This window comes from Pelophylax lessonae (assembly GCF_965119305.1).
Source record: "Pelophylax lessonae genome assembly, chromosome: 1".
Classification (NCBI taxonomy): domain Eukaryota; kingdom Metazoa; phylum Chordata; class Amphibia; order Anura; family Ranidae; genus Pelophylax; species Pelophylax lessonae.
The window spans coordinates 464,471,061-464,489,152 of NC_138768.1; the positions used below are offsets into that span (position 1 = coordinate 464,471,061).

Below are 18,092 nucleotides of genomic sequence, written 5' to 3' on the forward strand. Positions count from 1 at the left end.
AGTAACTCTAAACTGGTAACCTGTAAAAGGCTTTTAATGCAACGCCTATGGAGAATTTTAAGCAGCATTTGCCACCATTCCACGGGCAGTCAGTATTTTAAAGCGGGACATGATAGGTATCCATTTACTCAGCGTAACATCTTTCACATTATACAAAAAAATTGGGGTAATTTTTTTTTTAATTTATTAAAGTATTAAAAAAAAAAAAATGCTATTATATATATATTTGGGGGTTTGAAGTAATTTTATAGCAAAAAAGCAGTTTTACTGCTACCGGAACACACACACTAAAAATTTTATTCTATCTTTTCATGTGACAACACTGACGAAATTACACTTTGCTACAAAGTAGTGAGTGTACAGCTTGTATAACAGTGAAAACTTGCTGTCCCCACAAAATAACTCAACACACAGCCATTAAGGTCTAAACCGATGGAAACAAAAGGGAGTACATCCCCAAGTGACAATGTCCAAATAGGGCCCAATTAGCCATTTTCCCTCCTTGGTGTCATGTGACTCGTTAGTGTTACAAGGTCTCACATGTGAATGGGGGGCAGGTGTGTTAAGTTTGGTGTTCTCACTCTCACATACTGATCACTGAAGTTCAATATGGCACCTCATGCCAAAGAACTGAGGATCTGAAAAAAAGAATTGTTCTACATAAAGATGGCCCAGGCCAGGGGTAGGGAATTAAAATTCAAGGCGGTCCAGTCAATAAAATGTTCTTCAGGCAGAGGTCTGAATCTCAAATCTGTGCCATGAAAGACTGTACGCTTCTATTTTCTTTTTTGGCACAGCCACGCGCTATGGCGCTTTGCTTTCCGTTTTCTCAACACTCTGGTAATACTCTGTAAATGTCCCCAATAGCGTTCCCCCTTATATCAGGTGCCCCTACCAGAGTCATTCATTACATTGGGTCCCCTCATAAAACAGTTGCCACTGTCAGGGTATGCCCTTCTATCAGGTGTCCCCATCAGAGTGCCCCCTTAACACGTGCCCATCACCTTTGAGCCCACTAACATAATATGTGCCCATCAGCATGCCCCTTATTTTATGTTAAGGGGCATACTGATGGGATATTTTGCTGTGCCCATCAGTATGCCCTTTAGCATAAAATAAGGGGCAGCAAACAATGACTGCACTTAAGATTGAGATAGGAGAAAAATCACTATAGCAAGCAGACAATTAGCATTTGGATCCTTTTAAATGCCTCCTGCAGCCTTCAATCACACACACAGCAGACATAGCAGGCACCAGATGTAGGGTTTAGGCAGCGATCTCCCATCAATCAGAAGCAGTGATCACTGCTTACTACCTCCTTCACAGTGGTCACAGGCTCCTACAACACTCCCCACTCAGGGTGATCAAGGTGGAGTGTGTAAATATGTAACTATTTTCACATCATAAGAAAACCTTGTTCTGCCACACTCCCTGCTTTCTCCTACTCCAAACTTGCCACTCAGTGCCTCTCTCCCTTCCAACATAACACTTATCCCTACCTTACACACACGGGAGGATGGGAGGCACAGTAGCTCTGAATGGAGGACGGAAGCTGCAAGCTAGTGATTGGTTGCTTGGACCACCCTTATCTTAGCAACCAATCACTGGCTTGTTTACCTTAGACAGCTTCCGCCCTCCCTCCAGAACTGTCCCACCTCCTGCTGTCGGCTCTGTGAAAAAGAAAGCGTGACATCTGGGAGAATAAGAACAGGCTCCTAAATGGCGCGACCGCTGTGGTCTGGGTGGGAGAGTGATTGGGGCCGGACTCAGACCGCGGGCCGCCATTTAGTGATGCCTGGCTTAGGCTATAAGAAGATTGCCAAGACCCTGAAACTGAGCTGCAGCACGGTAGCCAAGACCATACAGCGGTTTAACAGGACAGGTTCCACTCAGCACAGGCCTCACCATTGTCAACCAAAGAAGTGGAGTTCAAGTGCTCAGCGTCATATCCAGAGGTTGTCTTTGGGAAATAGACCAATGAGTGCTGCCAGCATTGCTGCAGAGGTTGAAGGGGTGGGGGGGGGGGGGGGTCAGCCTGTCTGCCGCACACTGCATCAAATTAGTCTGCATGGCTGTCGTCACAGAAGGAAGCCTCTTCTAAAGCAGACTAAGGACATGGATTACTGGAACCATGTGCTGTGGTCTGATGAGACCAACCTAAGCAGAAGTGGCTAGTGAATGGAGGAGGCATCGGATAAGACCCACATCCCTGAACCAACAAAGAAAAAAAGGTACAAGGGGCCCCTCTGATGGAACTTTAATGGTCTTTATCCTAATGGTTACCCAATAAATTGAATGTAGTACAAAAAGTAAAATTGGTTGTATATTTATTATTAAAGAAAGTACAAAAAGTGTAAAACATACAATTAGGGGTGGCTAGCCCTAAAAAGATTCCATCATATGCAGTTACTATGTAAACAGACAATTGCATATATTGTATATGAACAATTTACTCATGATACAAAATGGCTGCACATCCACCGCGTTTCTAGATTAGGATTCCTTCTTCAGGGGTGTATGAATAGTATAAAGACAACATTTATGATGAAAAGAGTCAAAAAAATAGCAAGCGTGCCATAAAAACATATGTATACGTCCATCCCAGAATATAGAGGGGAGCAGTGGCCAGCAGAGCGCATGCGGATGTCACAGATATGGAGCCCAACAAGACCTGGCAGAACGTGGCAGCGACAACAGTGCAACAAGAGCAAATGCTCACTAGTAGCAAGACCCTTGGCAGCAGCAGGGTATAAGCCCACAACCAGCAATCCAAGGGAGGCCCATTTGCTCTTGTTGCGCTGTTGTCGCGGCCGCGCTCTGCCAGGTCTTGTTGGGCTCCATAGCTGACATCTCCATGTGCTCTGCTGGCCACTGCTGCCCTCTATATTCTGGGATGGACGTATCAATATGTTGATTTTATGGCACGCTGGCTATTTTGTTGACTCTTTTCATCATAAATGTTGTCTTTAACTATACTATTCATACACCCCTAAAGAAGGAATCATAATCCAGAAACGTGGCAGGTGTGCAGCAATTTTGTATTATGAGTAAATTGTTCATATACAATATATGCAATTGTCTGTTTACAGGGTGACAGCATATGATGGAATCTTTTTAGGGCTAGCCACCCCTATTTGTAGGTTTTACACTTTTTTGTACTTTCTGTAATAATAAATATACAACCAATTTTACTTTTTGTACTACATTCAATTTATTGGGTTACCATTAACTATTAGGATAAAGACCATTAAAGTCCCATTAGGGGGGTTCCTTCTCCCTTGTTTCTTTGATGAGACCAAGATAAACTCATTTGGGTCAGATGGTGTCAAGCGTGTGTGGCAGCAACCAGATGAGGAGTACAAAAGACAAGTGTTTCTTGCCTACAGTCAAGCATTGTGGTGGGAGTGTCATGGTCTGGGGCTGCATGAGTGCTGCTGGCACTGGGGAGCTACAGTTAATTAAGGGAACCATCAATGCCAACATGTACCGTGACATACTGAAGCATAGCATGATCCCCTCCCCTTGGAGACTGGGCCGCAGAGCAACATTCCAACGTGATAACGACCCCAAAACACACCTCCAAGAAGAACACTGCCTTGCTTAAAGAAGCTGAGGGTAAAGGTGATGGACTGGCCAAGCATGGCTCCAGATCTAAACCCTTTTGATCATCTGTGGGGCTTCCTCAAACGGAAGGTGGAAGAGCGCAAGGTCTCTAACATCCAGCAGCTCTGTGATGTCGTCATCAAGGAGTGGAAGAGGACTCCAGTGGCAACCTGTGAAGCTCTGGTGAACTCCATGACCAAAAGGGTTAAAGCAGTGCTGGAAAATAATGGTGGCCCCACAAAATATTGATACTTTGGGTCCAATTTGGACATTGTTACTTAGAGGTGTACTCACCTTTGTTGCCAGCGATTTAGACATTAAATAGGGTGTTGAGTTATTTTTAGGGGACAGCAAGTTTACACTGTTATACAAGCTGTACACTCACTACTTTACATTGTAGCAAAGTGTCATTTCTTCAGTGTTGTCACATGAAAAGATAATAAAATATTTGCATAAATGTGAGGGGTGTACTCATTTTTGTGATATAGAGTGTGTGTATAATTATATATATCTATCTATCTATCTCTATACATACATACACAATCCAACTCTTACGGGCGGGGGGCGTGCATGCGCGCCGCCGCTTTACAAACAGTGAGACACGACCGGCGGGTACCACAGACTATGTCCGCCAGCACCCGTCCATCAGGCAGAGACAGAACAGCGATCTGCCTATGTAACCAAGATTACCGTTCTGACAGAAGGGAAGGGATGAAATTTGTTTCCCTGCAAATTCCATCTCTTACCTTAGTAAAAACACATACAACAGTACACAAACAGTGGTTAGGCACACATTCACCCTTTTGATCACCCCTGATGTGAACCCCTTCCCTGCCAGCCAGTGTCATTAGTACAGTGGCTGTGCATTTTTTTTTAGCACTGATCACTAGTATTAGTGACACGGGTTCGCAAAGTGTCAGCACCAGAATGTCCACCACAATATCAAAGTCCTGCTATAAGTCGCTGATCGCCACCAGTAGCAGAATGAAAAAAATAAATAAAAAATGATCCCAATGCTATCACATTTGTGTAAACCAATCAAAATACGCTTATTGGGATTCTAATTTACTTAAAATATGTAGCAGAATACATATTGGCCTAAATTTATGGAAAAAAAACTTCCAATTTTTTCATTGGATAGGTTTTATAGCCGAAAGTAAAAAATGTTTAGTGCAAAAATAAAAAAAAAATAAAACAAAATGCAGAGGTAATCAAATACCACCAAAAGAAACTACTAACTGGGGGGGGGGGGGGGGGGGAGAACATTTTGGATTTTTGACTTACTCTAAAATCCATTTGTCTGATGTTCATTGACGGATAGAGCTTCAGATCTTCATAACTGTTGGGATGTCCCAAAGCATTGATAAACATGAGCCAACCAGGCAACAGGAGGTCAAACAAAAACAACTGGAGCCCACCTTAAAAAACAAATACACCCTCAAAAGAGGATCAGGTTCTCTAAACAGCAGCCTGCAAAACCTTGCGGCCAAAAGAAGCATCCACAGATGCCAACACATCCACTTTATAGAACTTTGTGAAAGTGTGCACCAACGACTATGTGGCCGCCTTGCAAACCTGCGTCACTGACGCCTGATGAGGGAAGGCCCAGGAAGCACTGATCACCCGAGTAGAGTGCGCCTTGACAGGAAAGTGTGACATCCTGAAAGACTCTGTAGCTGCCAGGTAAAACCTAATTGCCTGGACCACATTCAAGGCATGCAAGGCAATTTCCTTTGGATGTTTAAGCCTCGGACACAGGGAAGGCAACACAATGTCTTCATTTAAATGAAATCAAAGACAACCTTTAGAAGGAATGACAGACAGAGGCAAAGAACCACCTGATCTCTGTGAATCACCAGGTAAGGACAACGACAGGATAACGTCGCCAGTTCGGACACCCTGCGCGCAGAGTTGATAGTAAAAAAAAAAAAAAAAAAGGCCACCTTCCTGGACGGCGTAAACAGGGGAATCTCCCGAAGAGTCTAAAAGGGAGGCTTTTAGAGGACCGAACGCACCAAATAGAGGTCCCAAGACGGCAATGGAGCCCGTACTAGAGGAACCAAATGTCTGACAACCTGAAGAAAGGTACGCACCAGGGAGTGTGTTGCCAAAGGTCGACCACTAAAGCACCTGCCCCTTGATGGTACTCAATGCCACTTTCTGTTCAACCCCCGAGCAGCAGCGAAGATCGACCCCAAGAGACTCACACCACACAATGTACATCTTTCACGTACACTGGTAGATCCTCCTAAAAGTAGATTTCGTAGCTTTTAACAGTGTAGGAATCACCGACTCAGAAAACCTCTATCCTTCAGCACCTGGCGTTCCAACAGCCAAGCCGTCAAAGCAAGCGACTGTAAAGCAGGATGGAAGATTGGTTCTTGGGACAGCAGATCCTCCCTGAGATGAAGCTTCCAAGGCACACCGGCGACCAGCTGCACCAGATCAGCGTACCAAGCCCAGCGAGGCCAGTCCAGAGCCAAAGATGACCGGAATCCCTTCTGCTTGATCCTGCCTAGAAGTCTTGGCAGAAGCTTGAGGAGGGAAGGCGTGAATCAGATGATACTGACCCCCACTGGGCCGCCAGAGAGTCTGTGGCATCCGCCAAAGGATCCCTTGAACTAGCCACAAACCTCTGCACCTTTCTGTTGAGCCGAGATGCCAACAGATCCATTTCTGGGGTGCCCCACCGGACACACAACTGATGAAACACATCCGGATAAAGGGATCACTCCCATTGGTCCAACGCCTGCCGACTGAGGTAATCCGCCTGCCAGTTTTCCACCCCGGGAATATGTACGGTGGAGAGTGCTGGAACAAACCATTCTGCCTACCCTAGAATTTCAGCTACCTTCAGAGCCGCCAGGACACTTCTTGTGCCCCCTTTCTGATTGAATTAAAGCGGAGTTCCGCCCTTAAAAACAACAACTTTGGCCATCCGCTTGCTGAAAATCACCTAAGAATTGGATAATCCCCATTTTGTTTTTCCATTTACTTTCCTTGTTTTTGAAAAAAAAAATAGATTTACCTTGAAATTTTCTTGTCCAGCGCTGCCTTCTCAGGGTGTGGGCAGCTGAAGCCAGGGCGTCCTCTTCGGTCCCAGAATGCGCCAGCACCGGCCCCTCTGGTCACTTCCAGTGCAGGCGTGTCATTCCCTGCTAAACAGCTTCTGGGCATTCCCTGCTAAACAGCTTCTGGGCATGCCCAGAAGCTGTGCAAGGATGACGCGCCTGCACCGGAAGTGACGAGCGGGGCCGGTGCAGGCGCATTCTGGGACCGAAGAGGACACCAAAGAAGACGCCCTGGCTTCAGCTGCCCACACCTGAGATGGCAGCGCTGGACAAGAAAATTTCAAGGCAAGTATTTCTTCTAAAAAGGTAAGTGAAACCTGGGACAGTTCAGAGGCTATCATTGCTGCAATGCACTAGCCCTGACTGTCCCGGGGGTATTTTTATCTAAAAAAAAAAATTTTCAGGCCAGAACTCCGCTTTAAGGCACGGCAGTGACATTGTCAGACTGAATGAGCACTGAACGAGCACTGAACAACCCTGAAGACGATCTGTCCAATGGTCCAGACACAGTCTGATCGCTCAGAGCTCCAAGACATTGATAGGTAGTATGGACTCTTCCAGCATCCAGATCCCCAAGCATCATCATTTTGATGCGTGGTTGTAAATGTGGAGGAATGATCCTCACTATCAGAGGATTCTGAGCGCGTGGTTGCAGACCCAGCAGGGTGACGTGCACGGCGGCCGAATCAGATTCAAGATCTGAGGAGACAGATGAGGCAGGGGAAGGCGATTTTGGCTAGCCAGTCACCCGAAGGGCACAAAGGACTCCAGGACTGCTGTCAGTGCATTAATGGATGGTTGGTACCTGGAGGGCCCTGCAGCCTAAGAGAGGGGATCAGGTGGGGAGATGTGCTCCAAAGACTCCATGAGTCACCAGGGGGATCCCACAAAAAGTGTAAAACACTGCAAGGGACAACCCCCACCGCACTGGTAGCACTACCTGGTCGTCAGGCACAAGCAATCCTCAGCAGAGAGGGAGAGAACCCCACCAGACTCCCCACCCAGCAGAAACAGGCACCTGCAGCCACCAGGATAATCTGCACTCTACGTGCGGCGATCAGGAAGTGAAAAGATAGAGGAGTTAGCACCAGGGGATGAGGAAGGGCTCCCACCTCCGAAATCACCACGCACAGGGCTCGACTGTCATGGCCGCCGTTCTTTTCAAAGGCAAACCACTGCGAAATGACCGCTGGACGACACAAACATAGCCGCCGAGGCTACAACAAAATAGCAGCACCACAAGGCTTACAGGGACCCAGGCCTCAAGGATAGATCCAGGCGGGGGGGGGGGGGGCCATGGCAGGAGCCCCCACTAGGTAGAACCCCTCCCCTTCCCCCAGCACAGTCGATCGTCCGGTCGCAGTGGGTTCAAACCCCCCCCCCTCCTACCGCCAGAATAGCACCCTGCCCCCATCCCAAGAGGTGGACCAGACCACCCAAACAGCCCCAACATATGTGGAGGGGGTTGGGGGGTGCCTGACGGGAAGTAGGGGAAACCAGGGGTCCAACCGTCCCAAGGAGGAGCCCACGTCCACCCCAAAACCCTCCAGGAAGGGGGAACAGCTGCTCACCATACCAGGAGTCAGGCAGGCACCAGACAGAACCTCTCTCTATCAAAATTGGGGGCTGTCGGCAAGGAGGAACACCGCAAACCAGTCATATGCGACCTCGCAAAAGGTGTTTAACTCGCAGGCCAGCCCCCGTCCAGTGGGGCCATGTCGTGGCAGATCTAGCACGAAGCTGAGGTCTGCATGCGCTCGCTGGCCAGACTGGGGTGACCACTGGATCCAGATTATCCAGTCCATCGCCCAGTCCGGCAGTTGATTGTAGATCTCACAGGAAAAATCCAGGAGAAAAAAAAAATTCTATCTAAAAATTGCCAAGATCAAAGATGCCAGCAAGTAACTAGGTCCTTACTACCGACTAGAAAGAAAAAAAAGTGCCTATAGCCAAGTGAGTATACCCCCCGGGACTGCCCATGGATGTAGCCAAACTTTTTTTCTGCCTAGTGACCTCCTGCAGTATAACCCAAGGTTTATGAAGATCTGAAGCTGTGTCTGTCAATGAACGAAAGAGAAATTTTATTTCTCTTTCCTGCAATTGTCAGTTAAAGTAACAGTGCGGTATGACAAAGAATGGCCTGGTAATAAGGGGGGGGGGGGGATATGATGGTGACAGCCTCCAGTGGGGTCTCACTATTTTGCACACCAACACCCCATAGACTTAAGTGGGACATCTTTGTACTGCAGGAGCAAGGACTCACTCAAGTGTATGTGGTTGGCAGATAAGGGGAGCCCTGCAAGATATTTTTACTGGCCAGGCTGCTGTCGCCAGAGCCAAGCACGCAACAGTGTGTTCTGGCTCAGTCTAGCATATTTAAGAGGCTATGGAGGGAGACGTCAGTGTTTTTATTAGTTTCCTCTATTGGTTTAACTCCATAAAAAAAAAAAAAAATTGAAAAAAAAACGGAATTTTTGTAAAATCTTACCTGTAAAATTCCTTTCTCTGAGTCCTCCGACAGTCGCCGCCTCTTCATATTCGTCACATATGGGGTATTAGACTTTGCTCCGAAGGAGTAGCTAGGCAACAGAATATGTTAACAATAAAGCTTTAACATATCCCACCCTCAAGGGGTGGTCCCCTCAGTCAATACCCTCCTACTTACTGCAACCATATCTCAGTTTTAGTGGAATAGCAGTAGAGTATACATTCAACCCCAAAAGAGGGGCGGGGGCGGCGACTGTCGGAGGACTCAGAGAAAGGAATTTTACAGGTAAGATTTTACAAAAATTCCGTTTTCTCTTACGTCCTCCGACAGTCGCCGCCTCTTCATATTCGTCACATATGGGGACGTCCCAAAGCAGTGCAAACATGAGGGGTGGGAAACGCATCCGCGCCGAAAGGCAACGCAGTCTCCACATCAAAGAAAGGAACCTTACCAAAGGAAGGAAACCAGCTGGGCAACAGCAAAAATAAGTGCTCAACAGGAGCAACAACCCAGGAAAAGACAAAAAAACCAGGGAATACAAAGATATCCCAACAGCCAGGAGTCCCCAACAAGGGACCCTATGGAACAGCCGCACTAAGAACCTTGCGGCCAAAGGAAGCATCCGCCGATGCCTGAACATCTACTTTGTAGAATTTTGTGAAAGTGTGCACGGTCGACCAGGTCGCCGCCTTACACACCTGGGCTACAGAAGCCCCATGACGGCAGGCCCAAGACGTACTCAGTGATCTAGTAGAGTGCGCCTTCACAGGCACAGGGGGAACCTTCCCCTGCAAGGCATAGGCCTGTTCAATGGTCTGCCTGATCCATTTGGCGATGGTAGAGGCCGAAGCCGCCATGCCCTTCCGAGGACCCTCTGGAAGAACAAACAAGGAGTCCGTCTTACGAAAAGACTCAGTCGATTTAAGGTAAACCCTAATCGCCCGAACAACATCCAGAGAGTGCAATCTCACCTCCTTTGGATGTGTAGGCTTCGTGCACAACGAAGGCAAAACAATATCCTCGTTAAGATGGAATTCCGAAACTAGTTTCGGCAGAAAAGAAGGATTAGGTCGCAAGACCACCTTATCCAAATGAACAACCAGGTACGGAGACTTGCAGGACAAAGCCGCCAGTTCCGACACTCTGCGAGCCGAAGTGATCGCCACCAAAAAGGCGACCTTTTTGGACAACAGAGACAACGAGATCTCCCTGATCTGTTCAAAAGGAGCACGTTGTAACACAGAAAGAACTAGATTCAAGTCCCAGGGGGGCAAAGGATCCCTCCTAGGAGGAACCAGATGCCTCACACCCTGAATAAAAGTGCCAACCAAGGAGTTGGAAGCCACGGGACGTTGAAACAGAACGGCCAGCGCAGACACCTGACCCTTTATCGTGGCCAGCGCCAAACGCTGATCGACACCCGTCTGAAGGAAAGACAGCACACGGGAAACCGAGTACGTGCGGGGTGAAAACCCCCTGGACTCACACCAGGCAAAATAGGCCTTCCAAGTACGGTAATAAACCTTTCCCGAGGAAGACTTCCTCGCGTTGATCAAGGTATGAACGACCTCTGGAGAGAGACCCTTCTCCTTCAGGACCTCGGTCTCAACAGCCAGGCCGTCAAAGCCAGCGACTGTAAAGCAGGATGGTAAATCGGTCCTTGAGACAGTAGATCGTCTCGAAGAGGCAGACGCCAGGGGGCGTCGACCGCCAGATTCACGAGGTCTGCGTACCAGGACCGGCGAGGCCAGTCCGGTGCCACAAGAATCACCGTGCTGCGTTCCGAGTGTAACCTGCGAAGGAACCTGGACAGCAACTGAATCGGTGGAAAAGCGTACATCAGCCTGTACTGATGCCACGGGGCCACTAACGCGTCCGACGCGTCTGCCCGAGGGTCGCGCGTCCTTGCCACGAACCTCTTCACCTTGTAGTTGAGGCGAGACGCGAACAGGTCCACATCTGGAAGACCCCACTTCGCGCACAACATCTGGAAGACAGCCGGATGGAGAGACCATTCCCCCTGATCCAGGGTCTGGCGACTCAGATAGTCCGCCTGCCAGTTCTCCACTCCCGGAATGTGAACCGCCGTTATCGCCGGGACATGAGTCTCGGCCCAATACAGAATGTCGGCCACTTCTCGAGCCGCTCGGGCACTCCTGGTGCCCCCTTGGTGGTTGATGTATGCCACCGCCGTGGCATTGTCCGTCTGCACCCGAACCGGGCAGCCCTGCAGCCGGTCCGTCCAGCGATGAAGACAGAGCCTTATCGCACGCAATTCCAGAATGTTGATCGGGAGGGAAGACTCCCCCTCCGACCAGGTCCCCTGGGCGGACAGAACGCCCAGAACACCACCCCAGCCCGACAGGCTGGCATCCGTAGTGATTATCGTCCACGAGATCGGACGAAACGACTTGCCCCCGGACACCAACGGGGACTGGAGCCACCACAGAAGGTTTACCCTGGTGCGATGACTCAACGAGATCTGAAGATCCAGAGATTGAGGTCGCCCGTCCCACTTGGACAGGATCTCCGCCTGGAGACCCCGCGTGTGAAACTGAGCGAAAGGAATCGCCTCGAAGGCCGAGACCATCAATCCCAGACATCTCATACACGTCCGCAGAGACGAGTGTGGAACGTCCCTGAGGGACCTGACTTCCTCCTGAAGAGTCCTGAGCTTGTCTTCCGGCAGGAAGACCTTCGCCTGCACCGAGTCCAGTATCATTCCCAGATAGGGAAGACGAACCGACGGACTCAGTGTCGACTTTGGAACATTTATCGTCCAACCGAACTCCTGCAGAGTTTGCATTGTGACAGACAGGTCCTTCTCCAGACCCTGACTGGTCGCAGACCGAATCAGAATGTCGTCCAGATACCCCAGGACAGAAATGCCCTGGGCCCTCAAGAATGCCAGAACCGGTGCAAGCACCTTGGTGAAGACCCGCGGAGCCGAGGCGAGCCCAAAGGGCAACGCCACGAACTGGTAGTGATCCTCCGCAATGGCAAATCGAAGGTATCTCTGATGCCCCTCGAATATGGGGATGTGAAGGTACGCATCCTTCAAATCGATGGAGGCCATGAATTCCCCCGGAACCAGGGCAGCCACCACCGAGCGCAGGGACTCCATGCGGAACTTGCGAACCCGCACAGAGCGGTTCAGAGCTTTCAAGTCCAGAATCGGACGAACCTTGCCCTCCTTCCTGGGCACGGTGAACAGATTGGAATAAAACCCCCGAAATCTGTCCCGATGAGGCACCGGAACCACCACACCCTGAGCCCTCAGGTCCCGCACCGCCAGGTGCAGATCCCGCAGGCGCTCTGGAGACAGTTGTAGATTTGAGGGAAAAAATCTGCTCTCCGGCCGAGAGAGAAACTCGATCTTGTAACCAGATCGAACGATTTCCAGAACCCATCTGTCCCGCACACGGGCCAACCAGGGCTGAAGAAAACCGAGCAAGCGTCCCCCCACCCCAAAACTGGGTGAGGGCGCCCCTTCAGGCCGAACTGTTATGGGCCGCAGGTCCGGATTGGCCGGACTTCTGTTTCCCAGACCAGGGCTTCTTCTGAGAACCTTGGCCTTTGAACGGTTTGCCCTTGAAGTGCGGCCGAAAGGCACGAAAGGACCCCTGAGGGGGCCGAAAATTCGCATGCTTCTTCCCAGAAGCCCCCTTAGCCTTGGGGAAATGGGGCAAGAGAGTGCTCTTACCCCCGGTGATCCCCTTAATCAACACATCCAGGGACTCCCCAAAAAGGCGAGACCCATCATAAGGCAGAATGGCTAAGGTTTTACGTGAAGATTGGTCCACCGACCAACATTTCAACCAAACCAGGCGGCGAGACAACACCGCCACGCTGTGCACACGTGCAGCCAACGGAATCAGGTCCAGGTCCGCATCACACAGATACATGACACCCTGGTGGATCTGATCCACCATATCCAGGGTCGCCGGCGAGGCCGAATCGGCCACTAGGACGCGCCTAAGCATCTGCGTCCAACTTGCGATCGCCTGGGCCGCCATGAGAGAAGCAAACAGAGCCTTAAGCATAGAACCCGTAACAGAATAAGTATGACGGGCAAGAGACTCCAGTCTCCTATCCGTGGCATCACGGAAAACAGGGGAACCCTCTGCAGGAATCGCAGTGGCTTTGTTCAAAACCGCAATTGCATGATCCACTGGTGGAGGCACACACACCGTTCATCAGTGGCAGGCGAGAAAGGATAACGCAGCTTGAATTTACTTGGTACCGCAAAAGGTTTGCGCAGATCGCGCCATTGATCCTTAACAGCGCGCTGAAAATCAGCATTGCAGGGAAAAACCTGCGGCGTCCTGCGTTTTCTCTGCGTCCCATAAGCCGCCAAGGCAGCGGGAGGACACACTTCGTCCTGCAAACGCAGCGTTTGCTTAATGGAAGCAATCAACTCATCCATGATTGCAAGCTCTTCAGGCGAGCCAGGGGGAGAATTATCGACCCCCTCAACTTCAGCCTCCACCTCAGACCCCACTAGATCAAGAGAGGAGCGGGACCCCGATAAGGGGGTCCCTGCCAGAACAGCCCCATCACCTTCACCCTCAGAATCAGAGGACAGAGCAACTCTGGGCCGTTTAGCAGATTGAGCAGCCACCAGCATTTGCACCTGGGCAGCAAGGCCAGCCACAATAGTGGCTAAATCCCCCCCTGGGGGGGGAAACAGCGGTCCCCTGGCTTTCCACCAATACTGTGGGAAACTTGCCCTCCTGAGAATCCATTGCCCCTGTATGCCAGACAACCAAGGGTTAACTGCCCCCTTTTAGCAAGCGCGGCAAGCGCAGCCCACCGCACCACACTCAGGCACAATGAGACCCCCACAGGGAATATACAGACTGAATACAGGCAATGGCAAACAGGAATAGAAGGATAAAACCTGAGGAGACCCCGCTGCTGCTGCTGCCTCGATCGGTGTTCCAGGAAAGAGGAAGTGATGCTGCCAGGGCGCTCTATGTAAGCCTATGGAGGCTACAAGAAAATGGCCGCCGTGCATGTAAACCATGCGGCCGGAGCGGGCGCCGGTAAAATGGCGTCGTTTGGCGCCGAAATCGCCGCTCCATAGTGCATAAAAACACACACAAGCTTATCCCATTATATGGATACATGTTAGATCGCCGCAGCGATCGCTGTATATGCCCCAACATGCCATAAAAACATGCCCCACAGCACACAGCTTCCCACACTGCCCAGCCTGACACACACAGTGTCACACAGCTCCCCCCCCCCCCCTTGCAGCCCACAGCATGCAGCCGAGAGATAGGGAGACAAGCAGTGTGAATAAAGGCAGGTTACACAGTCCCAGACTGAGACCCCCCCCAGACAGACAGGTCCCCACATAGATACACTTACCTCACATGGCGTGGGGAACCCGCACAGGCGAACAAGCCGCTGCACATGAGGCAGGGAGAGTCGCAATTCAAGACGCACACAATGGCGGTTAAGAAACCGCACAGCGTCCGGTGAGGTAGCCACCTCACCAATCATCCCTGCACCGAACAGGGATGGGTCGTTCACTGTGCCAGGAGCGTTACCTGGCTGAACGCTCGATGGCAGACTGGGAAGCCACTGACCCACGACCTGCGATCAGGGGGATCAGCCCGAGACCCAGTCCGCATGATCCTCTTCGTCCGAAGAACTAACTAATGCTGACCAAAATAACAGCTAAGTAAAGGTAGAGAAAAAAACTCAAACAAAATATTAAAAAGAAGAAAGAGTCTGGGACAAAAAGTCCCAGCACAGAGAGAGCCAGCCACTCCTGACAAGCTAGACATTAAAAACTGAGATATGGTTGCAGGAAGTAGGAGGGTATTGACTGAGGGGACCACCCCTTGAGGGTGGGATATGTTAAAGCTTTATTGTTAACATATTCTGTTGCCTAGCTACTCCTTCGGAGCAAAGTCTAATACCCCATATGTGACGAATATGAAGAGGCGGCGACTGTCGGAGGACGTAAGAGAAATATATGTTTTTAAATCTGGGGTAGTTTTTGATTATAATGTGTGCCCTTATTTGGGATATTCCCCCACACTATTGTTCCGAGGCGGGGTGTCGAAGGACAGGATGTTAGGGGAAATCTCTCCAACAGCAACACCCACTGTTTAATTATAAACTGGGGACTGTATCGCTGCTGTGTGAGGTTTATTTTGTGGTTAGCAGCTTCCTGTCCTAGTGACAACCATTTCCTGTTCTAGTGTCACAGACTGCAGAAAATACCACAACAAAATCTAACCCTTGTGTACTATCCCCTGATTGTGCTACTGACTTTGTAGAATCCAAGAATTCTTCAACAGAACCCAAGTCACTATAAGGCCTCATGCACACTGGACGTTATCAAAATGCCAGTAGAAAGCTGTAGCTTTTCCGCTTTTTTGCAATAGCGTTTTTCAGTGTTTAGCTTTTTTCAGCTGTAGCTTTTTTTTTTAGCAAAACTATACTCAGACAAAAGCTTATGGCTCAAAAACTTTGGTAACACTGAACAGCTGCGTTTTATAGCTTTTTGTAAGCTTTTATCAGAGTTAGAGCGTTTTTACAGCTGAAAACTCTTTAAACTCACTAGGTTCTGGGTTTTGTGCCAGCCAGAAAACGCCCTGCCAAAAACTGCTAACAGCCTATGTGGACATGTACACATAGGATAACATGCTGGAGAGTTTACTGCCTGCAGAAAAAAAAAAAAAAACATTCGATATCTAAAAACAGCAGCTGTAAAAACGTCCAGTGTGCATGAGGCCTAAAATTCTTCTTCAAAACAAAGCATTAAAAAGGAAAATGAAAAAGTCTTACCTGTGATACTGACTCTGCAGAAACTGAAATTCTTCCTTAATACGATCCAAAGTCTCTGGGTACGTTAGTTTAAGGCTCTGCGGAGGGCCAGATGCTGCTCCAGCTGCCACGGATGCCTGCAAGTGTGTCTGTGAAAAGCCATGCATCAGAATTCATCATCAACGCAAGAGCATTCTCCATCATAAAAAGAACCATGTAACCCAGTGCAGACACCAAATTAGGCCTGCGCTCTCTGTCAAAACAAAATAGGGGTCTGGTTACCTGAACCTACTATTTAATTTCTCCATGCTATACTAATGACACATCTGGATGGTCTGGAATGCATCATATTGAATACTTAGAAAATGTCCAGTTGACCTTGAAAGTTTGCTCCACCACTGCTAAAAAAAAAAAAGGTTAGAGCAGTAACCTTTAGCGCACAAACAAAAAAACACGACTTCTCTGAACAGCACTGTAAGTTGCTGTTTCAGATCTGTAAATGGACACTTATTCCGAAAGGTCAAGAAAGCTGAAAGTGAGTCTATGGCCCGTTAAACTGGTGGACCGATTAGATCCGCCTGAAAAGGCGGACCTTCTATTTTCCTCGACACCCGCCGACATCCAATCTACAAAAAAAAAAAAACTACGGATGGGGATCCTTTTCCCATCCGTCTGACGCATTGGATAGCAGTCAGGTGTAAACAGGAGGTTCAGTTACATTTTACTGCCCATAGAGGAGAGCAGGTTGTGTCTGTGTCCACTCTGCATAAGCAGAACAGACATGGACCAGCCATCTGCCTGCTCAGCAGAGATTAGTGGACAGATTCCCAGCTGAGTAGGTGGACTCTTGCAGCCCACCCTGTGTGAAAGGGGCCTAAATGCAGACTATGCCAGCGGATCAGCTTGCTGATCCCTGATGAGCTGGTGGATGACAGGTCCTTGTCCGCTCATGCCACCCCGACACAGCCTATGGGCGGTCGGATGTAAACGGACCGCCTGTCCATGTACTTCTGACTGTCATCCAATCTGATCCCCCCATCCGTTTTAGGTGGATAGGATGTCGACGGGTGTAAATGGACAGATGTCCGTTATATTCGCTGCTCCACAGAGGGCAATGGCTGGTCCGATCAGGTTTGACAAAAAACTGACAGGCGGACCCGATTGGTCCACTTGTGTGAAAAGGAACCCATCGCATAATATAGAAATACATTTTTGTTGTTTTGTCAACTACGGAATGGTACAACATGACGCCCGTATCCTTTCTGGAACATTCAAGGGTATAAACCACACTGCAGAGTTATAGCTTTGGAAGTGGGAATCTCTAGCCTGGCAATTACAGAGAAATGCAAATACAGACATTACAGGTATTTCCTGAGCACCCATCAGAGGGTAATTTGCATCAAGTTACACCCTGAATACTGGTGGAATAGATAACATGGTTCAAAAGGTGAACTTACCAGTGTGTGTTCAGGGACATGCACCCACATCAATGTCAAACTGGGGAGCAGTGGCTGAATCCATGCAGCCGCTGCATCCCAAATGACAAATGGGACTACTTGCATGCAGACACACGAGCACATGTGCAGGAAAAACATGGACCTCACACGAGTGTATAGAAAAAGTTTTAAAAATCAAAAATAAGATTTTATTCACGCTGATCTCTCTTACAATTATAGAAAAAAAATTGATGAGACTATAGTTTTCCTTTAAAGCATTAGTAGAGCTGAAATATCCAAAATAAAAAAAATGAAAAAAAAAAAAATGGACACGTTGGAATAGAGGATTTCTACAGCCAAATAAATTATAGATTGTGTACCTTATTTCCAAAACTCCTATGCAGAAACTACAATGCCACCAGTATGGCCACATATGTAAATGGAGTGATTCTCCAGTATAAACATAGGGCAGTTTGAAACTGCTCCACGGGTACAGCCTATATAGATCTTAATATATGTAAACAGGTGTGCTTCCATGCTGCTAAACAGATGAGTCAGAATTTCAAACTTTTCATTTTTACTTTAACCACTTGCAGACCCCCTACAGTATATAAACATGGAGGTTTTCACTTAAAGCAGAATTCCAGGTTTCCCATCGCTTTTAAATAGTCTGTCTGGCCCAAATGAACCATATTCATTACGAAGTGATTC

General features: G+C 48.8%; 1 protein-coding gene across 4 annotated transcripts in view; it reads right to left on the bottom strand.

Annotated features, from left to right (window-relative positions):
* LOC309563033 (transducin-like enhancer protein 1) overlaps positions 1–18,092 on the bottom strand; it is a 111,003-nt gene that overhangs the window by 40,388 nt on the left and 52,523 nt on the right. For all 4 annotated transcript variants that reach the window (XM_082267327.1, XM_082267326.1, XM_082267325.1 and 1 more), the window contains one exon: positions 15,967–16,094. In XM_082267327.1, the coding sequence (XP_082123453.1) occupies positions 15,967–16,094 (128 nt within the window). The remainder of the gene's footprint in view (positions 1–15,966; positions 16,095–18,092) is intronic.